Below are 22,500 nucleotides of genomic sequence, written 5' to 3' on the forward strand. Positions count from 1 at the left end.
TCGTGGCCAAAAGTTTTCAGAATGACACAAGTATTGGTTTTCACAAAGATTGCTGCTTCAGTGTTTTCAGATCTTTTTATCAGATGTTTCTATGGTATACTGAAGTATAATTACAAGCACTTCAAAGGCTTTTATTGACAATTACATCAATATTTGCATTTTCATTTCGCCCTAACATGCTGTCAATCAACTTCTGGGCAAAATCCTGACTGATGGCAGCCCATTCTTGCATAATCAATGTTTGGAGTTTGTCAGAATTTGTGGGTTTTTATTTGTCCACCTGCCTCTTTAGGATTGACTACAAGTTCTCAATGGGATTAAGGTCTGGGGAGTTTCCTGGCCATGGACCCAAAATTTTGATGTTTTGTTCCTCGAGCCACTTAGTTATCACTTTTGCCTCATGGCACAGTACTCCATCATGCTGGAAAAAGCATTGTTTGTCACCAAACTGTTCTTGGATGGTTAGGAGAAGTTGCTCTTGGAGGATGTTTTTGGTGCTTTATTCAAGGCTGTGTTCTTAGGCAAAATTGTGAGTGAGCCCACTCCCTTGGATAAGAAGCAACCCCACACATGAATGGTCTCAGGATACTTTACTATTGGCATGGCACAGGACTGATGGTAGTGCTCACCTTTTCTTCTCTGGACAACCTTTTTTCCGGATGCCCCAAACAATCGAAAAGGGGATTCATCAAAGAAAATGACTACCCCAGTGGTCAGCAGTCCAATCCCTGTACCTTTTGCAGAATATCAGTCCGTCCCTGCTGTTTTTCTTGGAGAGAATGGCTTCTTTGCTCCCCTTCTTGACACCAGGCCATTCTCCAAAAGTCTTTACATGACTGTGTGTGCATATCACTCACACCTGCCTACTGCCATTCCTGAGCAAGCTCTGCACTGGTGCTGCCCCGATCCTACAGCTGAATCAACTTTAGGAGACAGTCCTGGTGCTTGCTGGACTTTCTTGGACGCCCTGAAGCCTTCTTCACAACAACTGAATCCCTCTAACTCAATCAGTATAACAGAGTGATCTCCAGCCTTGTCCTCATCAACACTCTCACCTGTGTTAACAAGAGGATCACTGAAATGATGTCAGCATGCCCTTTTGTGGCAGGGCTGAAATGCAGTGGAAATGGATTTTTTGGGATTAAGTTAATTTTCATGGCATAGAGGAACTTTGCAATTAATTGCAATTCATCTGATCATTCTTTATAACATTCCGGAGTGTATGCAAATTGCCATCATTAAAACCGAGGCAGCAAACTTTGTGAAAAAATAATATTTGTGTCATTCTCAAAACTTTTGACTAGGACTGTACTGTAGCTCAAAGGAAACACAGTAAACAACCCAACTCTTTACAAAGATGTGAACAGCCCTACTATAAAAAACTGTATTTTAAATTGACTAAGCCTGTAACAGAACAACTGAATAAGTCCACACAATAAAAAAAGTATTATAACTACAGTATTAAAGTAATTTTATTATCGAAAAAAACATCACATTTTGTCTTTTTTTAAGTTTTAAATTAAAATCATCTAGTAAAGTTTGCTTGACTACGGTTACTTCTTTTACAGATTACATTAGTTGTCAAACATACCCCAAGACGATCAAGAGAGCACCCATAGTTCTGTTTTTGTAGAATACCATTCCGTCTAACCTCCGAACCCGTGACTAGCCAGGTAACCTTTGACCTCAGTTCAAGCAGAGAGGCAGAGAGCCCAGTAGCAATGCAAGGAATGTCAGAAGGCTGCAATGTAGTAAGACCAATGTGGAGTGACCCAGACCACTGGTCATCCACCTGGTCAATTTTCACCTGTAGTAAATGAAAAGACAAAAAAAAAATAATAATAATAAAATCAGGATTTGAGAAATGTCAGTGGCAAAAACATACTAACTTTACATAGGCAGTGCCTGAAGAAACTGATTTCAATCTAGGTGGAATGACGTTGCGTAATACTATGTCACCATTACCATTTTCTTTATTATTTTATTTTAGTTTTTTTTTTTTATAAACTCCTGAGCATTCAAAAAGTGCATTTCCACTATAATGGGGAGAACTAAAGCAGCCCACTGTTTCTCAAATCATCTTCCGGCAGCAAGCCAAACCAAGAAGTTTACTAAATATACTGTATATGCACAATTATCACTAGTACTATATTAGGATAGTCCGAAATTACATTTCAAGTTTATATATTTTATTCAAAAGAGGAAGATAATTATTTACTGAAAGTGAAATATTTCAAAATTAAAACAAGAGTGAAAAATCACCTTCTTGTGAAATTTTTAAATACAATCCATTTATTTACTCCTAAAGCAATATGATTTTTGAGGCTTAGATTTAGTTAACTTGTTTATTACAATTCCGAACCCTTAATTTCCTATTTTAATTTTAAACAGATGTGTTAAGGTTTTAATTGCTGCCTGATTTCTTAACTAGCCATCAATTAATAATAAGGTGCAAATAATAAAGCAGCTCTCCAGCTAAGGTGCTTCAATTTAAACCTGTGCATATGCATCATGAAATAGCTGTGTCAATACAGTGGTTTTAAAATGGACCAAGGGGTACAAATCTGTTCCGGAGCACAAAACATATGGATGACGTTCTCAGAAAATGAAAAATCTACAATGAAATAAAGATTTCTCTTGGAAGAGCGAGCAAGGCTTATTATTAAATATTAAGTTTCATTATCTGCTAGGCCATTGTAGAACTACTTCCCACATAAGAAAATTACAGCACACACTAAATGCAAAAGATATAGACAACATATTTGTTCTGTCTTTTCAGTTTTCAGGAACTCCAAAACAAAAAAAAAAAACCTCTTATATGCAATTTTGTATGAGAGGACAGAGGTAATATTAAAAAAGATCTTGAGGATGCAGATAACATTAAATCACTTTGATCACAAAAAAAAGGAATGACTACTACACATACAAGTATAATAATCTTTAGTTAAAGGGATTTCCACTGACATATCACAAATTTACTTGCAGTTGATCTCAGTAAGGAATATGAAGGTGTTTAATACATTATTTATACAAAAAAGGATTTTTCAGAACTTCAGTGGCGTTCCTGCTCACTTGATGCATTCAGCTCTAAATGTAGTTTGAAACAGCCAATTAACAAGTTTTTTTTGTAAATTTCATGCAGCATGGATCTACTGGGAGCTGAAACTTCATGTGAATTTTTATTTTTTGAGATATTCTTAAAGAGCTAGGCGTGCATAACTCTAACCTGACTTCCTGTTTTGACCATCATCCAGGACATAATCACATTTTATTTCATGTGATCCATGCATTACTTGTGGGCCTTCAAGGAGTCAATCATTGTGTTTATTGTGTAAACCAGCTTTACCAGTTTTAAAACATGCCTACTGTTTGCTCACATAAAAATCTCCCTTACAAACATATACTGTGCCATAAAATATAGAAAGAAATTACAGAATTTAACCTTTTAGTCCTTCCTTAATTTGGGCATATATTTTTTTAATTTGAATCTGTGTACTCTCCTGCTATTATGGACAAAACTTAAACACAACAACAAATAATCACGCAGCATTACACATGAATGTTAGGCCTTTTTATATTAATATATTTAATAAAAATAAATGTGGTAACTGTAATGCAAGATGTTTGCTAAGCATTAACTGTGGGCCATAGGTAGTACACACCATCTCTCACCTTGTAAAAGGGTCCAGAAATACTTTGAAAAAGCACCTTACACAGAAAACATCATTACAAAGTGTTTTATAAAGCACACAAAAAAAAATGCAAAGCAATAAAAGGCAATGACTTCAAATGTTTACAAATCAATCTTGTAACTATTTATAGGGGTGTACATATGCACGTTTCCGTGATTTTGCAAAACCGTACTTTTACTGAATTTGTAAGCTTTTAAAAAATGGCCAGGGATAGAGGGTGGTAAAATTAAGCAGTAGTCTTTCCACTTTGTGGCATGTGGGTTTAAAAAGAGATATAAAATACATTTTAGATGATAAAATGTCCAAGTGCAGTTTCCTCATCCTGCTTTTCCTTACATTGCTGTTAACTGCATGTATACATATGTTCCTACATTTGCAAGCACTGAATCCTAAAATAAACATTAGCCTGAAGGTTGTGTGTCAGCAATGCAAGATACATCCATCTATCCGTTATCAAACTAGCTCTATTCAAAATTAGAGTGGCAGAGGGCCTAAGAATATCCCCACAGCACTAGCAACAAAACACAGAATTCAGAAGGATGCCAGCAAATTGTAGAGTATACTCACACACAAAACTATAATGGGACAATTAAGAATTATCAATTAAACCCATAGGAAAATCTTTGGGATGTTGGAGGAAAATGCATAATATACTTATAGACAATGACCAGGGGCCTAATGTATAAATGGTGCGTATTCACAAAAATGTTGTGTATGTCCATTTCCATGCTGACATCGTGATGTATAAAAACTAAACTTGGTGCAAAGCCACACACATTCTCACGGCAGCTTAATCCATTGTGTATGGAAGTTTCTGGCTCAGTTTTGCAAACTGGCGGCACCCAGTGTCAAAGCACTGTTACTGTTCCTGTGTGGTTTCCCTTTCTTTTTTAGATTCACATCCCTGACGTGGCTTTATCAAATACACTGAAATTAACCGTGTATCGTTTACAAGCTTAAGGGATCTGATTATAATTAACCTGTAACAATATAATTGTTCACGGAATGGCCAAATTATTTCAAATACCATAGCTGCTTTAGTGTTGTTACTCTCATTGCACCACTCAGAGTATTTTAACCCATTGTATCTAAGTGTGGAATCGCAACTCTACAGCAGCAGATCGGAAGGAGGATTTTCGGGATAGAGCATCTAGCACACAATGACTCAGCCATGCGCACAGTCTATCTGAACTTCTCTCATACAGCAAATGCTTCAGCGCCTTTCCTGTAGGGAACTCGCCGTTCAGGAACAGTTTCATTCCAAGAACTCTAAATGCACTCAATTAGTCCATCAAGTGCTCCTGGTAGAACTGCTTGTACTTACAAGTACAATTACCTCACTGTAAACTTGCAATACAGTTGTAATATTGCACAACCTGAGCCAATGTATGAACCATTTCACTATCTGCACTATATGCACATGTATATTGTACTTGTGCTTTTATATGGTATATTTTTCATTGTTTTTTTTTTATCGTATTATTATTACTGTTATTTTATTTTATACGAAAATAAGTTTATGGAGGATCTGCATATTGAATCTCATTGTACCATACAATAAAAAAATAAAGGAATTCAATTCAATTCAATAGAAGAAAGCGCCACTTTACAGATGATGACGACTGAGTTCTAAGTTGATATTGATTTCCAAGCGCTATCTTCTTAGAGCTCTTGATATCATTTTTAGGATGAAATGCAGCATTATATTGCATTATACAGAATGCTCAACTTCATTTAAATAATGTATATTGTTAATAATTAAACGTGTAGGCACGGTGGCGCAGCAGTAGTGATGAGCTGGCGCCCCGTTCAGGGATTGTCGCTGTCTGCTTGCTGGGACTGGCACGACCCTGGATGGGTAGATGGATGGAATAATTAAACATATACTACGAAGACATTTCAATGATCTTTAAAAGTTATGAAGAATCTGTGTTCTAAGCTTACAGTTGGTTTGACATTTATTACAGAGCTTGTGTGTCAATTGGTTACTTGGAGAAAGAAAAGGAAGGACAGGAACTGGGGATTAGTACATACATATATACATGTTAGTATTTAAATTGTTCAGAGAGCTGTAATATCATGAATGTAATGTATTCTGTGTCCTGTTGGCATAATATACAGCCCGTTTAAGAAGCATGTAATGATTCACACTCAAGAGTACATAGAATACGAAGCATTTAATGTGCTACTTTAGTTACGATGGGATTTGAGAATCTAGCAAATTAAATGATTTTAACATGAAGTTTATGATGTTCTACTTTAATGACAAAATAAACTACATGATTAAAGTGGAAATTTAAAAATTAAGTTCACATTTCCACCTTTTTTTTTCCTTCACTGTGTCCCTATTATTTTTCTTTTCTCTGTACCCTAATACACTTCCATATTACACTCAGTTGATGGGCTACGACTTGCATTTTCACGGCGACTTTGATATCTGAGCACTTCTTATTTATTTTGGGCACTGTGTGACTTTCTGAACTTGAACTTTTGAGTTTCTCCGCCACTCTGTCATTTAAACAACTTCCTTTGGTTGTTTATACCACTGCTTAAAGCAACAAATAGTAAGTTTTTCCTTGCCTCCACTTGTTATTCGCTGAAATTCGTCTATTTTCCCAGTGCTTTTGCCATTGTCTTTTCACACAACACTGAACTTAAGGGGCAAATTATATTGATTTGCAAATTCAAAGAGGCGTAATTCTGGGAGGAGTCGGGTTGGGGTGGCAGGCACATGACGTGCACATGTGTTACATTTCACGCAAACCGGGATTTATGTAGTGGAAGAATGTGGAAGTTGGCATACGCACAAATTTATGCATCTGGATTTTTGTGTATATTATACATGAGGTCCCAGGTTTGTATTTAAACTTACTCTCCTGGAGCTGTGAGGCAGGAGCACTGCCAGATAGTCCATAGTGCTACCAGGTATAATTCCTTGGACATCAATAAGATCTCATTTTTTAAAACACAAAGGAACATATAAAGCATAACACCTTAATATTAATTTGTATCAAGTTCAGGGAAACAGGGCCTATGAGATTGATGTCACTGAAAAAGTGCTATAGTCTTTTGCTAGACAGCTGCACTTATGACACAAAAGGTCAGACTCTAAACCTAGTTTTATCCCAGTTGCTTCAATGTTTATATCACAAGTGGTGGCAAATACAGGCTTAATAATAATAATTCTTTACATTTATATAGTGCTTTCCTCACTACTCAAAACGCTTTTCATAGTGAGAGGGGAGCCACTTCAACCACCACTAACGTGTAGCATCCACCTGGATAATGCAACAGCAGCCATTTTTGTGCCAGTACACTCACCACACATTAGCTCTTAGGTGGTGAAGGGGTGAGAGATAGTCAGTTAGAGATAGGGGGTGATTAGGGGGCCAGAATGACCAAGCCATGGAGGGCAATTCAGCCTGCACATTAGGATACCACCTGCTCTTTTCTAAAGATGCCCAAGGATCTTTTAAGACCACAGAGAGTAAGGACCTCGGTTTTATGTCTCATCTGAAGGACGATGCTATTTTTACAGCACAGCATCCCCGTTCTGCCCTGGGGGATTGGGATATACACACACAGTCTACAGGGTAAGGGACCCTGCTGATATATAATTAAGAAAAATAGAGTCTTTAAATATACTTTTTTTCTCTAAATAATGGTCTGATGGTAAGGTCTGGCTCATTTTGCAGCTTCTCAGATAGCTGGGTAATGGTATTTTGCACAGAATTAAATAGAACTAATGGCTAACTGAGGTTCCAAGATATAAAAACTGTGGTACAGAGATATGCAGAGGAAATATGTATAGAATATAGGTAAACGATAACACTACTGAGCTTGTACTTTTAAATTAGTAAGAGCTATACTTTACAGTGGGATTAAACTAGATTTAAAAGTAGAGGGACCATCATTTTACCTAACTTTGTGATGGTTAAAATGTTTATGCTTCCCATAATCAGATTCCACCTTCTAAAAATAAAGGCTTTCAACTAAAGGTAGTAGTCATTTTATTTGATGCAGCAGACAGAAAATGGAACAGATACAAACTACTTACTTCAAAAAGCTCATCTGATTTTAACTCCTTCATGCTGAAAACAATGCCATGAGAAAAGTCTCCAGCTCTAATGGCCTGGCAACCATCATTCTGCACCAGTATGTTCTTGCCATGCTTGCTATGAAAACGATGCGCTACTCCGGGTACTGTAAATACAAATGATCAGCAATATGAAAGGCTAAACAACACACATACACAACAGTTACTCAAAATGATCAAAATTTACAAATGAAGAGTTTTTGTATAGAGCATAAAGCCTAATGTATAAATGAACAAAAAGAAAAAAGTCTCATCTTAAAAATAAAATTATTTACTATGCTTGGAACAAAACTGAGAATAACTAAAGTCTGGTAAGGCAAAATGACTAGATTTATTCTAGATGACACCACCTGGATGAACAGAGATAAAGAAAAGGGAATATAATGAAGCCAATAATTAGACAATGATGATGGTCACCATGCACCTCTGTCAAATTATAATTTGAAGGAAGCACGCCAGATTCTCATCTGAAAATATAATTGAATACGGGGGTTGGATGGGGCAGACTGGGAAGAGTATTACACTACCTGGTGACTGGATTGGAAAGCTCTTCTCAGTGTTGTTGCTGGTAGACAAGCTGTTGTCTAATGGGCCCGAGGAGCTAGTGATGGACACCTGGACACACTGACCATAGAGATCAATCACTGCAAACACCTCTGGTCAAAGAACAGACAAAGAAAACCTGTCAAACATGTCAAGAGGAAGGCTGTAACTAGTACAAGCCGAGCTCTCAATTAGAATGTGGTACTATGATTTAAACTGGACAGCTGAAGATGCTAGATAGTATCGCACACACCAGGAGAAGTGATGGGTAAGTCAACATTATCTATTTTAATTGAAGTTTTTTCTTCCACTTAACAAGAAACTGATCACAGCTATTACATCCAAACTGGAGTTCTGTAGTGACTATGGACTGATAGCTACCACCTAGTTTGCTAATTAAAATTTTAACTTTTAGGCAAAGCTGACTGTGGTTGGAATTACGCAGTAACTTAATTATATGAGTAGCAACAGATGAATAAATAGTATGGTGCTATCTTGTCACTTAGCCTGCACCTAATCATAGCAGACTCCCTTGTTTTATCTGCTTTCACTTGAAGGTTGTCCTCAAAGATGCATGAGAGAAACAACAGGAGGAGGTAAGGTGGTTTGGGTGGGGGTAATGGTGGTGGATTTAGGTGGGGGATAGGTGAGTAAACTGGTTCAATTCACCTTTACCTGGTGGTAGCCCAGAACAGGCCACTCCTTGGTCGACACCATTGATGTAGTAGTGAAGGTCTCCTGAGGCTGATCGCATCATTCCAATCCGTGAACCAGTTGTCAAAGAGTCCAAGTCACACCCATAGTTATTTCTCATTGTATTTCCATCCTGCATGATAGCAGTGCCACTACAAGGAATATTTTGTTTAGCAGACAGGAAATATTTTGGGAAATACAGACCAAGAGTGTTTACCAGTTATTATTCAACTAATGTGTTGAAAATATTATGATGACAGGATTTTAAGGCATTATTTTTAACTATGTTACTTAATAGCCTTTAAAGGGTATTTTTGCTTATATAAAAAAATCAGCATTTGCAAATTTACTCTTAACTACAGTTTACCTGAAATAACTTTGGACCAACTTTCAGATTCTAGCAACCTCATCAGTGTACACATGCAATTAAAAAGACTAATCAAATGTTGCCTTCGGTCAGGTTTATACTTCATGAGACACGTTCTCCTGCAGACACTTCTGCTATGCAAGCAATGAACTGTTTATAGTTGTGCATGTATTTTATGGAAATCTGGAAGATTTCACCAGGAGGCAGTGTGAGATATCATCATGATGAGAAAACGTTTGGCTTCCCTGTGTTGTGAATTGCCTGAAATATCCACTAAATTCCCAGGACGCCTTGCTACAATATCTCTGAAAAGGATGGATGTTTAATGATTACATTCATCAATCCAGGGATGCGCCTATTCCAGCAAGCATTGGGCGCAAGGCAGAAATAATCCCTGGATGGGGCATCAGCTCATCTTAAGGTGAATGCAAGCATATACATAAACTAGCGTTATTTGAGCATTGCAAAATCCCGAAACCTACATGCCCTTGGAAGGAAACCGGAGCACACTGTGGAAACCCACCAGGAAAACATGCAAACCCCAGGCAGGGAACACCTGGGACGTGACTCCCTACTGCAAGGCAGCTGCGCTACCACTCTGCAACCTTGCTGCCCCCACACGTACAATTATTAACAGTACTCATTATTTAAATTAAGTTAATGTTTTATCTGTAAAATATACATACTTTTAATACATTTCATCATGAAAGTGATCAAGTATAAATCTAAGGATTCTAAATGTGCAGAGCGCTGAAATATCATACATTTAATGTGTTTCGTTAGGCAATTGATGCTTGCCGCTGCTGTGAGTTCAGGAGGAAGCCCCAGAAGCACGTAGCAATTAACAACTGGGTCGGTTTTAAGATGACGTTAATGACAGTTTACTATGAGATAAAAGTGGAAATTTCGAGATTATAGCTGAACTTTCCACTTCAATCACAAAATAGTCCTTTTCACCGTGTCCCTAATTTTTTTCCTCTGTGGCTCATATATGCTTCCATAATGAATTGTGTCATTACAATAGGGAATATGCGATGCTTGGATATAAAAGCATCCCAACTGCATTTGTATGTCAGCATTTTGCTTCACCACATCACGCCATTCGTCAAACATCAAACCACGCACATCAATTCTGTAAGATCTGCAAAGAGGCTTGCTGTCTGTCACATGTTGATAGTAAACAGAGACCTTGCCGTCATGTTTCTACTTGAACAAACTGCTCCCCCCGATTTTTTGCTGGTACTTCAACTCACGCACACGTCGCATTCATTTCTGAGGGTGTGCTCAGAGGACGTGTCACATGAACGTTGGGAACGCGTGGCCGTCATGATGCGTGCGCTTTCTGAGTGTAAAGTATAAACCGGCGCTTATATAGCACACACTCTGCAGGGTATACAAGTCAAGACAGGTTATTTTTAAAATGTTAATACAACTGTGAGATCACACATGTAACGCAGTGTGCAGTTTTGGTTTTTATAGTATAAGAACAACATACAAACACTCGAGGGATATGTCTTATTCTACCGAATCAGGGTATGACCAAAGAGGCAATATACTACTTTATAACTTTAAGGTGTACCGTGTAACTTGTTCCTTTAATCTTTTAATATGTATATAGGTATTTACTAATATTGGTGTAAAATAGATTTTAAATTAGCACCACGGAGAGAAAAGAAGTCTTAATATTTTTGAAATGTTGAGCAAGACAATGAAGCTATGCTGAATGTCAAGGGTTGTCTTACGTGGAAAACCTCTCTTATATACTGCATACTGAGAAATACCTCCCAGAAGGCCTTTTTTAAAAATCTCAAAATTGTTGCTGTGTAATTATCACCTGTGGGCATTTTCAAAATGGACATCTTAATGTGATAAAAGGATGATGACCAAATACAGTGTGGTCTCAGTGTACATGTACATATAGGAATATTACACTCATAGAGTATAATCATTTATATATTGTGAAAGCCAAGAAAAAATTGTTAAATCACACGTTTTTGTACAGAACGGAGATAAACTTTCTGGTATAATACATAACTATGTTGACCAATACTAGACAACAGCAAACATTATCATAAGTGTCCATGAAAAAAATCTCACAATACAAATGTTGCATAGTTCACATATCAAGCTCATGCATCTTGTAATCATCTTCCAAAAATGCAAGTTTAGTTTAACTATAAACACAATCTCCAAACTCTGTAATACGAGTTGAACACTCCTGGTGGTGACACTAGTCTGCTACTGACTTTTTAACAATAAAATTTGGAAAAATGAGTATACTTGTCTTTCCCATATAAGCACAATATAAGATACAATATCTAGCACTTAAAGTAGCATTTAAAAAGTAAAGTATTGAAAAATACACATTAAGATTACTACCAAAAAGAAGAGAAGCAATTGTTACTACCCATAGGGGAAGGGTGTCACTCCTGAAATTTGACGGAATGTTTTTGCAGTAATGTGGATAACATACATAAAGGGTTCTGTCAGAAGCTGGTAAATTAAAGCCACAAGTGATGTTGGTCTGGAAGAGCTGATGTGTGTAAGCAAAAGCAGTAAAACTAGAATGAGTATAATGGTGTGCCAATGTGTGCAAAAACAAATATTACGAAAACCAGAGAAATGTGTACTAAAAATAGTATTTAAGGGTCAGACACAGAAACTGAATGATAAATCACTGAAGTGGAACAGTCATACATATTATCAAGCATATTAGTAGAAAAATAGTCTTTAATTGTAAACACTAGCACAGCTTGTGGCATCACCAAAGAAACCATAGATTAACAGATAACGGTTATTATTCTGCACTGCACCAAGTCATATAATATGGGTCATTCCATGGAAGTAAACAGGTGGTGTGCTACACGATTTTGAAAAAATGTGAAACTGTGAGGATTTTTTTACATTATATGTTCTGAAATCAAACAAATTCTTACTTTATAGCCCTTCAGAAACTGATTATCAGATAGCAAATTCCACTTGGTTTGTGATTTTTTTTTTTTCTTCACAAAACAGTTCACAAAAGGTAGCAATAGTGATGAGCTAATCCCATTGAAATTGCTTTGCTTAGAGTTCGGCTAAACCACCATAATGTTTGTGAGATTCATAATATATTTCACATGTTGCAAAGATTACCAAATGCTAGAAAGTATGATGGTCACCTTGTCTAAAGTGGGTTAATGTGAAAAATGTTGTGTTGATTATAAAAAATATTTTTTGCCTTTACTCAATCATACAAATGAATGAACAAAGTTTCAAATATTTTAGAAAACTGTTGCAACAGCTCGGATGAATCATATTGTAATTATTTGGTTATTACATAGAACTTGATTCCTTAGCAAATATTAGATATATATTACATATTTTTCAATGTTTAGTGTATTTTACACTGAACAAAAAATTAAGGGAACAATTAACCATCACAGTCTAACACCAAGTCAATGAAGCTTTAGGGATATCAATCTGTCCAGTTAGGAAGCATAAGCAATTGTGAATTAACTTCACCTGCTTTGGTGCAAATCAAAGTGACAACAGGTGACCTGGCGAGGCAACAGCAAGACAACCTCCAAAAAAGGGAATGGATTTGGAGGTGGTGGCCACAGACAATTGCTCTCTCCTTATTCTCCCTGTCTGATTCTTCTCTAGTTTTGCATTTTGCTAGTGTCTTTATCACTACTTGTAGAATGAGGTGGTAACTACAGCCGATTCAGGTTGCACAGGTAATCCAGCTCCTCCAGGATGGCACATCCATACATTCCATCGCAAGAAAGTTCGCTGTACCTCCCAGCACAGTCTCAAGGCCTGCACATTCCCCAATTGAGAACCTCTGAGACATTATGTATCAGTGCATCTGAAGGCTCCAAGTAGCATCACACAGACTGTCCAGGAGCTCACTGATGCCCTGATCCAAGTCTGTGAAGAGATAACCCAGAACACCATCCCCGATCGCATCAGGAGCCTGCCCAGACATGTCGGGAGTGAATACAGGCACGTGGAGGCCATACACACTACTGAGTCACATTATGAGATGCTACGCTGAAACTCACGCAAGCTGAATCAGACTTTGACTTCAATTTTTGACTTTCATTTTCAGCGTGATGTTGAATCCAGCCCTTAGTGGGTTGGTTATTTTGGTTTCCATTGACCACAGTTACATCATTTTGTTCTCAAGTAATTACACAGTATTAACCAGTAAAGATATTCCACTTGAAAATTTCATTCAATGAGATCCGATGTGTGATTTGTGTGTCCCCTTAATTTTTTTTTGCAGTGTAGTTCTCCAAAGCTGTTTATCTCTGTTTTCTCATCTCATCATGGGCAGCACGGTGGCGCAGTGGGTAGGGTTGCTGACTCGCAGTTGGGAGACCTGGGTTCGCTTTCCGGGTCCTCCCTGCGTGGAGTTTGCATGTTCTCCCCGTGTCTGCGTGGGTTTCCTCCGGGCGCTCTGGTTTCCTCCCATAGTCCAAAGACATGCAGGTTAGGTGGATTGGCAATTCTAAATTGGCCCTAGTGTGTGCTTGGTGTGTGGGTGCGTTTGTGTGGGTCTTGCGGTGGGTTGGCACCCTGCCGGGGATTGGCTCCTGCCTTGTGCCCTGTATTGGCTGGGATTGGCTCCAGCAGACCCCCGTGACCCTGTGCTCGGATTCAGCGGGTTGGATAATGGATGGATGGATCATCTCATCTCCTGGTGATGGTTGTAGTTGCAAAGTGTTTTTATACTGCTAAATTGCTGACTTTAATTATAAACATTGTATATATTTCTCTTCTAGTTCGTCATGCTTCCACTTCAAAACCGGTCCCGCCCACATGCAGCCAACAGGGTATTTCTCGATTCCTATTCGTCCTCTTCCAAACCCTTTCCCACGCTGCCTGTGGCTCTTCTTCAAAACTGGTCCCGCCCACACGCAGCCGACACAGCATTTCTCGAATCCTATCCGTCCTCCTCCAAACCCTTCCCCACATTCTTCCAGTGCGATTCCTGCAATAAAACTTTTCAAACGTTAACTTCCCAACAAATATACGAGTGCCAGAAATGCAATAAGAAGTTCACTACACAGGATTGTCTGACTAAACACAACAAAACTCATTCACAACTCTTGCAATGCGACATCTGCAAAGCAACGTTTCCAAACCAACGCAGTCTCAGTAGACATACACACAATCCTCTTCCTGTTACCACAGGTTCTTCTTCACCTAATTCTTGTCTTCCCGTCCAAGAGTACAACATCGGGACTCCAGACCAGCAGTGCAAAACACTGTCATGCACTATACTGGCCTGCTGAGCGTAATACATTCAACAAGTACTCGAGGTGCTGCCACAACGGTAAAGTAGCTTTACCACCTTTGCGGGAGCCACCTGTGTCTTTACAACAGCTTCTTACACAGCAAACATCAGAGGCTAAAAATTATCATGAACACATTCAAGAATACAACTCTTCTCTAGCGTTTGCTTCCATGGGTGCACAGATGACTCAACCTCCTGGCCACGGACCATACTGTTTTAAAATACACGGGCAAATTTATCACCAAATCTCTTCACTATACGCTAACACTTCTACCTCTCTAGGATATGGACAGTTGTATGTTTTTGACACAAGGCAAGCTACTGAAGTACGCTTACAAAATAAAGCAAACTCTGTATGCAGTGAAAATTTACTTCTTCAGCTAGATTCCATGCTCAGAACCATCAACCCCTTCGCTAAATCATACAAACACATGCATGATATCGCTCAGTCCAATCCAACAGCATCTGTACGAATGGTTTTCAAGGAAACAACGATACAATGCCCCGACACGTCACACCGATGTTGCAGCGATTTTCGTCGGAGAAGATGGCGAAGTGCCTGCTGAAAGGGACATTTGCATCTATCCCATAGGCAACTCCTGTAAACAGATTTCCACGCTCAATATGAATTGCGAACCTATGGTTTACCCACTTTTATTCCCTTACGGAGACATTGGCTGGCACAAAGATTTACAACATGTTCCCGATAAAAGAACCGCCAAGCGAATAAGGCTTGGCACAAAGATTTACAACATGTTCCCGATAAAAGAACCGCCAAGCGAATAAGGCTTACTCAATGCCAATTTTACGTGTACAGATTAGCAATGAGGAATACATTTACATTTACATCATTTAGCAGACGCTCTTATCCAGAGCGACTTACAACAGTGCTTAGTAGTCTACGACTGTTCTTCAGTCTTTAAGGCTAGGATTAAATCTACTGTCATTAAACAAGTTACCGCTGACCAAGTTGTATACAAAACCCTGCTAGAAGAAAATAGTAAGTTAGTACAAATTTTTTTTTTTTTTTTTTTTTGAAGAAAAAAAAAAAAAAAAAAGGGTAGAAAAAAGAGTATGGGGACTTTAGTCCAAGTGCTGTTGAAAGAAGTGTGTCTTCAGGCGACATTTAGTATTTTCCACTCCAGCAGCAAACTATTCCAACAGTACATCGTAGATGCGTATGTTAAAAAGGGGGCGTGCGTCTCAACTATCTCAGATTACATCAACAAGATCTGCATGTGTAACAATACAAAGGACTATCAGACTCACTGCAAGCAAACGCTGAAAATAACAACATACATGTAGGCAAAATGATCATATTACTGTGCACATTTCCAGGAAGTGCAAGATACATGCAACAAAATTATCAGGATACCATGGCCACAGTACGTAAATTCGGAAAGCCTGATTTATTTATCACTTTCACATGTAATCCTGCTTGGCCGGAAATTCTACATGTACCCAAAGACCAGAGCACAGACCTGATATTGTAGTACGAGTAGATCTTTCGACTCATTACCTGACGTCTCCACCAAAACACCTATTCACAACTGCGTCTTTCAAGAAGTATTTATTTCTTCTTGATTTCTGAATTCTTTTCTCACCGTTTTCCGTTCCTATTCTTACACCGCCGTATGCTACGGCGGGCTTCGGCTAGTAAACATTATTATTCTACAGTTATTACCTGAGATTTCTTCCCTTTCAACCGTTTCACTCTATTTTTTTTTCTAATTTCCCTACCCATTCAGTGAGGAAATCTATTAATGATTCAAATTCAAAGCTTAAAATGATGCTCAATTTAATGTACACTTATAAAATTGGTCTTAGAGCTTTCTCACATCTAGAAATTAAAAAAAAAAAACTTTGACTTAATTTTTGCTGGTTTACATAGTTAAAGAATTATTCTGTTATACTGACTGGTACTAAACATCCAATAACTTATTTATACTAGATCTGGCCTGTTCAGTTGGCGGCCTGCGGGCCACATGCGGTACAGAAGCATACTCCGAGTGGCCTAGCCTGTAGTTCTGTCAAAAATGCAGAAAAAAAAAAGAAAAACACATTTCGCGAGCCTTCAGAAATTCCTACAGTAGTACAGATCATGAATGCAAACTCTGCATAGCCTAGCATCATTCAACCCACAATGCAGTATGTTTTTGTTTATCTAGAAATGGTGGTAGTTATCGATGATATAGTGATTTTTTTTTTGTTTTGTTACAGTATGCACCTTGGCTGCCACAGCTTTCGTGGCATCGAGTACATATTAAATGATTCTATAATAAATTACGTGGCAAGTCTTATTTGGATTCCAGTTTCATCAAGTGCATGTAAATGTGTTTTTTTTGCAAATTAATCTAATTTTTACTCCAATGGGAGCCTTGTTACTGACAAGCACTATTTTCCCACTTCTCTTCAAACGACTGGTTGACCCTCCACTCACACGTTTTGATCCTAAGGATTCATGGCAGTTACGAGGATGACAATCAACCATTGACAAGAAAACAACGAATTAAAAAAACTGCATTTGATGAAAACATGCAAAAAGTTTGGAATTTTCTTTAAAACTCATTCAAATTAAGCATGTGGGACTGCATTAAAACTTTTTTGCAGAATGCAGAGCTTGTTATTAACCTGCTGTTAATATTCTTCGATTTCGGAAATTGTACATTTTTAATTTTAAACTAACAAGCACAATATTATGCAATACAGTACACATGTGCAGGTGGCTTAATGGAAGTGCCTTTGCCTCGCAATAAGATCATAGGATTGTTTTCTTCCCTGGAATTTACAAAGTGCTATGAGAAGCGAGTAAAACGCTATAAAGGTAAAGAATTATTATACTTGGCAATGTCGGTTTCAAATTTTAAACATTATATGTTTTTTCACCATATAAAACATGTAGTTCTAGGACATTACCTCAAACATGATCCAAACGTAACATATGCATACAACATATTGTTTGTTAACGGGAAAACGCACTGCTAATCACACGTGATGATTTAAAACAAACCTCTGTTCCCTTAGTGTGCAGTAGATATTGTATTCATGTGTGTTAGTCATTGTTATCACTTGTTATAGATTTGTACAGTAATAGCTTTGATAGCATTGAGAGTTCTTTTATATTCTGTTAAATGCGGTTTGTGATGTGCCTGGGTCATATATGACCAAAATATTTATTTTATTTCAAAAGGTAAACAAATGTTATTGTACTGTGCAATGTTTTGTTTTTATACACTTTAAGACGTGTACTTTTTTATTTCAAAAGTGGGAAAAAAATATTGCTACTACATCAAATTCTGTGTAATTATAGCTTTTTAAATGTTTTTAATACCCATTATTTAATTTAACCCATTATTTTAACATGGCTTTCTTATAGCTTCATTTTAGTATAACCCTGATTTTCTCCATATGCATTTTATTATCATTTTTATCATGGCTCCACAATCTGTACTAACCCTTATTTTTTCTGCTGTTCCTTTTCCAGTTTCCTGTGGTGGTGATCTGTGCTACCACCACCTGATCAAGGCACCATGCAGTCCCTACATTGATGGATTGAAGGCCAGATGTCCACATGACCATCTGCATCTAACTCTTCCATGTGAAGTCTGAAAACCATGAGGACTGATTTAGATCACTTATGTTAGGTAGAATGCTCTGTGAGGGCTGTGACCTTGGAACCCCTGCTGATTTTGTTTTATTTCCTCTACCCATCTGGGTTTTTTTTTTTTTTTCTTCCTGTCCTCCAGGCCATTGGACCTTACTGTATTCTTTGTTACTTAGCATTGCCTAATCTTATTTTTATTTTTTTTAAATAAACTTTTCTTTTTTCATCTTGTTAAGCACTTTGAGCTACATCATTTGTATGAAAATGTGCTATATAAAAAAAGTTGCTGTTGTTATATACTTTTTGATATGCCTGTGTCAGATGTGACCAAATTTAAAAGGGAAACAATGAATAAAGATTACTTATTTTTCAATACATTCATTTGTGTTGGTTTAAAATGTGTTATTTTCTGCTAATTACCAGCTGCAAAAACTTCTTTTCCAGCTAAATTTCTTGGTTTGAAAATCTGTCCCAATTGAATTTGTAATTGAATAGCCCTGAACTAGATTCTGTCGGCATTATTATATAATAATGTCAAGACAAGAGGCTTCTTTTCTTGTTGTCCCTTTGACATACAAAGTTAATACATGAATACTGTATATAAAGAAGAATATATAAAGAATTAAGAATATTTGCTGTTATGTTATAGACATTTACTTTGACATATCACCAAAATTACCTATTTTAGGAATTATTGAAATTTTCAGTAAAGTCAGACATTTTTAGGAGGTTAGCACCTCCCATCCACCACCACAGAGAGTTTCGATTTAGAAAGACAAGACTATCCTTCACTTCTTCTATGAGAATTCTTTAGTGCAAAGTTTTACCTGAGCATCCAGGTATCATAGTCAATATCAGTCATTGTGTTGGGAAACTCTAGGTCTTCTGGGCGAATTGCAGTCACCCCTAATATTAAATAAATAATGCACAAAAAATTAGTAATTAGGTTAGGTTAGTATAAAACAGATGTTCACCTGGTTGATCGTATGCTTTTCTCCCAGGCAATCAAAGGGCATTTTGAAACATACATGCTTTTCATTTTTAAACACACCTGCTTCAATGGATCCTGACCAGCGATCCACCATTTTCTGAATAACTATTTCAAATAGCTCTCCATCCCGCAGACACCTGAGGAAAACAAAACTCAAAGTAGTTATGTTTTATGTTTCTTTTGCCAAGGCCTAAGAGCTTAATTCAGGTTTGATAAATGGTAGGAGCTACAATGCTTTGCATGGATTTTTTTCAGTCACTCAATTCAGAAAAGATCACTCATGCTCAAAACTCCCCTATTAAATTTAAAAGCCTTAAGCTAGCATCTATCTCCATTAAATGAATAATACCACACACACTAGCATACAAAATGGAGAACCATTAATAGACAGCTAAATACATCATAAGGACAAAAGGTAAATACATACAGTGCATCCGGAAAGTATTCACAGCGCATCACTTTTTCCACATTTTGTTATGTTACAGCCTTATTCCAAAATGGATTAAATTCATTTTTTTCCTCAGAATTCTACACCCAACACCCCATAATGACAACGTGAAAAAAGTTTACTTGAGATTTTTGCAAATTTACTACAAATAAAAAAATTGAGAAAGCACATGTACATAAGTATTCACAGCCTTTGCCATGAAGCTCAAAATTGAGCTCAGGTGCATCCTGTTTCCCCTGTTCATCCTTGAGATGTTTCTGCAGCTTAATTGTAGTCCACCTGTGGTAAATTCAGTTGATTGGACATGATTTGGAAAGGCACACAGCTGTCTATATAAGGTCAGACAGCTGACAGTTCATGTCAGAGCACAAACCAAACATGAAGTCAAAGGAATTGTTTGTAGACCTCTGAGACAGGATTGTCTCGAGGCACAAATCTGGGGAAGGTTACAGAAAAATTTCTGCTGCTTTGAAGGTCCTAATGAGCACAGTGGCCTCTATCATCCATAAGTGGAAGAAGTTCAAAACCACCAGGACTCTTCCTAGAGCTGGCCGGCCATCTAAACTGAGCGATTGGGGGAGAAGGGTCTTAGTCAGGGAGGTGACCAAGAACCCGATGGTCACTCTGTCAGAGCTCCAGAGGTCCTCGGTGGAGAGAAGAGAACCTTCCAGAAGGACAACCATCTCTGCAGCAATCCATCAATCAGGCCTGTATGGTAGAGTGGCTAGATGGAAGCCACTCCTTAGTAAAAGGCACATGGCAGCCTGCCTGGAGTTTGCCAAAAGGCACCTGAAGGACTCTCAGACCATGAGAAAGAAAATTCTCTGGTCTGATGAGACAAAGATTAAACTCTTTGGTGTGAATGCCAGGCGTCACGTTTGGAGGAAACCAGGCACCGCTCATCACCAGGCCAATACCATCCCCTACAGTGAAGCATGGTGGTGGCAGCATCATGCTGTGGGGATGTTTTTCAGCGGCAGGGACTGGGAGACTTGTCAGGATAAAGGGAAAGATGACTGCAGCAATGTACAGAGACATCCTGGATGAAAACCTGCTCCAGAGCACTGTTGACCTCAGACTGGGGCGACGGTTCATCTTTCAGCAGGACAATGACCCTAAGCACACAGCCAAGATATCAAAGGAGTGGCTTCAGGACAACTTTGTGAATGTCCTTGAGTGGCCCAGCCACAGGCCAGACTTGAATCCGATTGAACATCTCTGTTCAGACCTTAAAATGGCTGTGCACCGATGCTTCCCAATCCAACCTGATGGAGCTTGAGAGGTGCTGCAAAGAGGAATGGGCGAAACTGGCCAAGGATAGGTGTGCCAAGCTTGTGGCATCATATTCAAAAAGACTTGAGGCTGTAATTGCTGCCAAAGGTGCATCGAAAAAGTATTGAGCAAAGGCTGTGAATACTTATGTACATGTGATTTCTCAGTTTTTTTATCTATACTAATAAAAGGCAAAGCCCTCACTGACTCACTGACTGACTGACTGACTGACTCACTCATCACTAATTCTGCAACTTCCCGTGTAGGTGGAAGGCTGAAATTTGGCAGGCTGATTCCTTACAGCTTACTTACAAAAGTTAGGCAGGTTTCATTTCGAAATTCAACGCGTAATGGTCATAACTGGAACCTCTTTTTTCGCAATATACTGTAATGGACGGCAGCTCGATGGCCGTGGGAGGAGGAGTTGAGTGTCACGTCATCACGCCTCCCACATAATCACGTGAAAAGACTGTGAACGCAGTCGGGACAAATGAAGGAGGAGCCGCAAACAGCGAAGAACAAAAAATTCATTAAACAATTGAGAAGGGAGCGAGTGAAGCATACAAGCATGTTCATAAGGGAAACAAAGCACGGTGTAAAACGTAAGTTTAAATTAAGTTTATAGAAACGCTCCCGCTGCGGATTGCAATAACGTGAAAAGACTGTGAATGCAGTAGGGACAAATGAAGGAGGAGCCGCAAACAGCGAAGAACAAAAAATTCATTCAACAATTGAGAAGGGAGCGAGTGAAGCATACAAGCATGTTCATAAGGGAAACAAAGCACGGTGTAAAACGTAAGTTTAAATTAAGTTTATAGAAACGCTCCCGCTGCGGATTGCAATAACATATTCGCGAGATAAAAGTTTAATGAGAAGACACGAGGTATAAACGAACCACACGCCGTAGCGCAACGTTAGGGGCAACAGTTTCAACCATTCTATGATCTGCCTCTCGCAACTGAAAGACGGCACATGGCGGATGTTAGCCCACTTGCTGACCGCAACGTTAGGGGCTTCAACTCTGGCGCTGACGATATTCGATTCTCGAGAGGGGATGCAGTGAGTGTGAATGCCTGATGAGCCCAGAATTAAGGAGAAACACGTGTCGCATACTCTTTGCATTATTTGAAAGTAAACTATTTAAACCATTCTATGATCAGCTTCTGGGAACAGAAAGAGGGCACGTGGCGGATGTAACGCGACTTCCTGACCAACCACAAGCGTAACCTGGCAGGTAACCATCCATACAGTCAGATTGTGATTCAGAAAACGAATGCCATGAATTTAATTACCACGATCTACATACTGTCAAATAAACGAAACACACGCCGTAGCGGGACAGCTGTGAAAAGCGAGGTTCACAAAAAAACAGATCCTTAACAAATTGTTATTGGTATATTTTCGATCCGTTTAAAAAGGTTTTACTTTCTTCTTAAAAAATTAAAAGCAGTACTTCACCGTAACGAAGCGCGAGAATTTGGCTATATATATCTGCTTCTCACAATTAAAA

At 38.3% G+C, this 22,500-nt stretch overlaps 1 protein-coding gene across 4 annotated transcripts in view; it reads right to left on the reverse strand.

Moving 5' to 3' along the window:
• Positions 1-22,500, reverse strand: part of neurl4 (neuralized E3 ubiquitin protein ligase 4) — a 113,858-nt gene that overhangs the window by 15,241 nt on the left and 76,117 nt on the right. Inside the window, exons 13-18 of one of the 4 annotated variants that reach the window (XM_028798364.2) lie at positions 19,331-19,407; positions 19,107-19,185; positions 9,007-9,176; positions 8,316-8,444; positions 7,750-7,895; positions 1,592-1,807 (exon numbers count right to left, since the gene is read on the reverse strand). In XM_028798364.2, the coding sequence (XP_028654197.2) occupies positions 1,592-1,807; positions 7,750-7,895; positions 8,316-8,444; positions 9,007-9,176; positions 19,107-19,185; positions 19,331-19,407 (817 nt within the window). Of the gene's footprint in view, positions 1-1,591; positions 1,808-7,749; positions 7,896-8,315; positions 8,445-9,000; positions 9,177-19,106; positions 19,186-19,330; positions 19,408-22,500 lie in introns of all 4 variants that reach the window. The other 3 variants (XM_051925428.1, XM_051925430.1, XM_051925429.1) reach the window with 3 other exon arrangements.

This window comes from Erpetoichthys calabaricus, chromosome 3 (genome assembly GCF_900747795.2).
Source record: "Erpetoichthys calabaricus chromosome 3, fErpCal1.3, whole genome shotgun sequence".
NCBI lineage: Eukaryota > Metazoa > Chordata > Cladistia > Polypteriformes > Polypteridae > Erpetoichthys > Erpetoichthys calabaricus.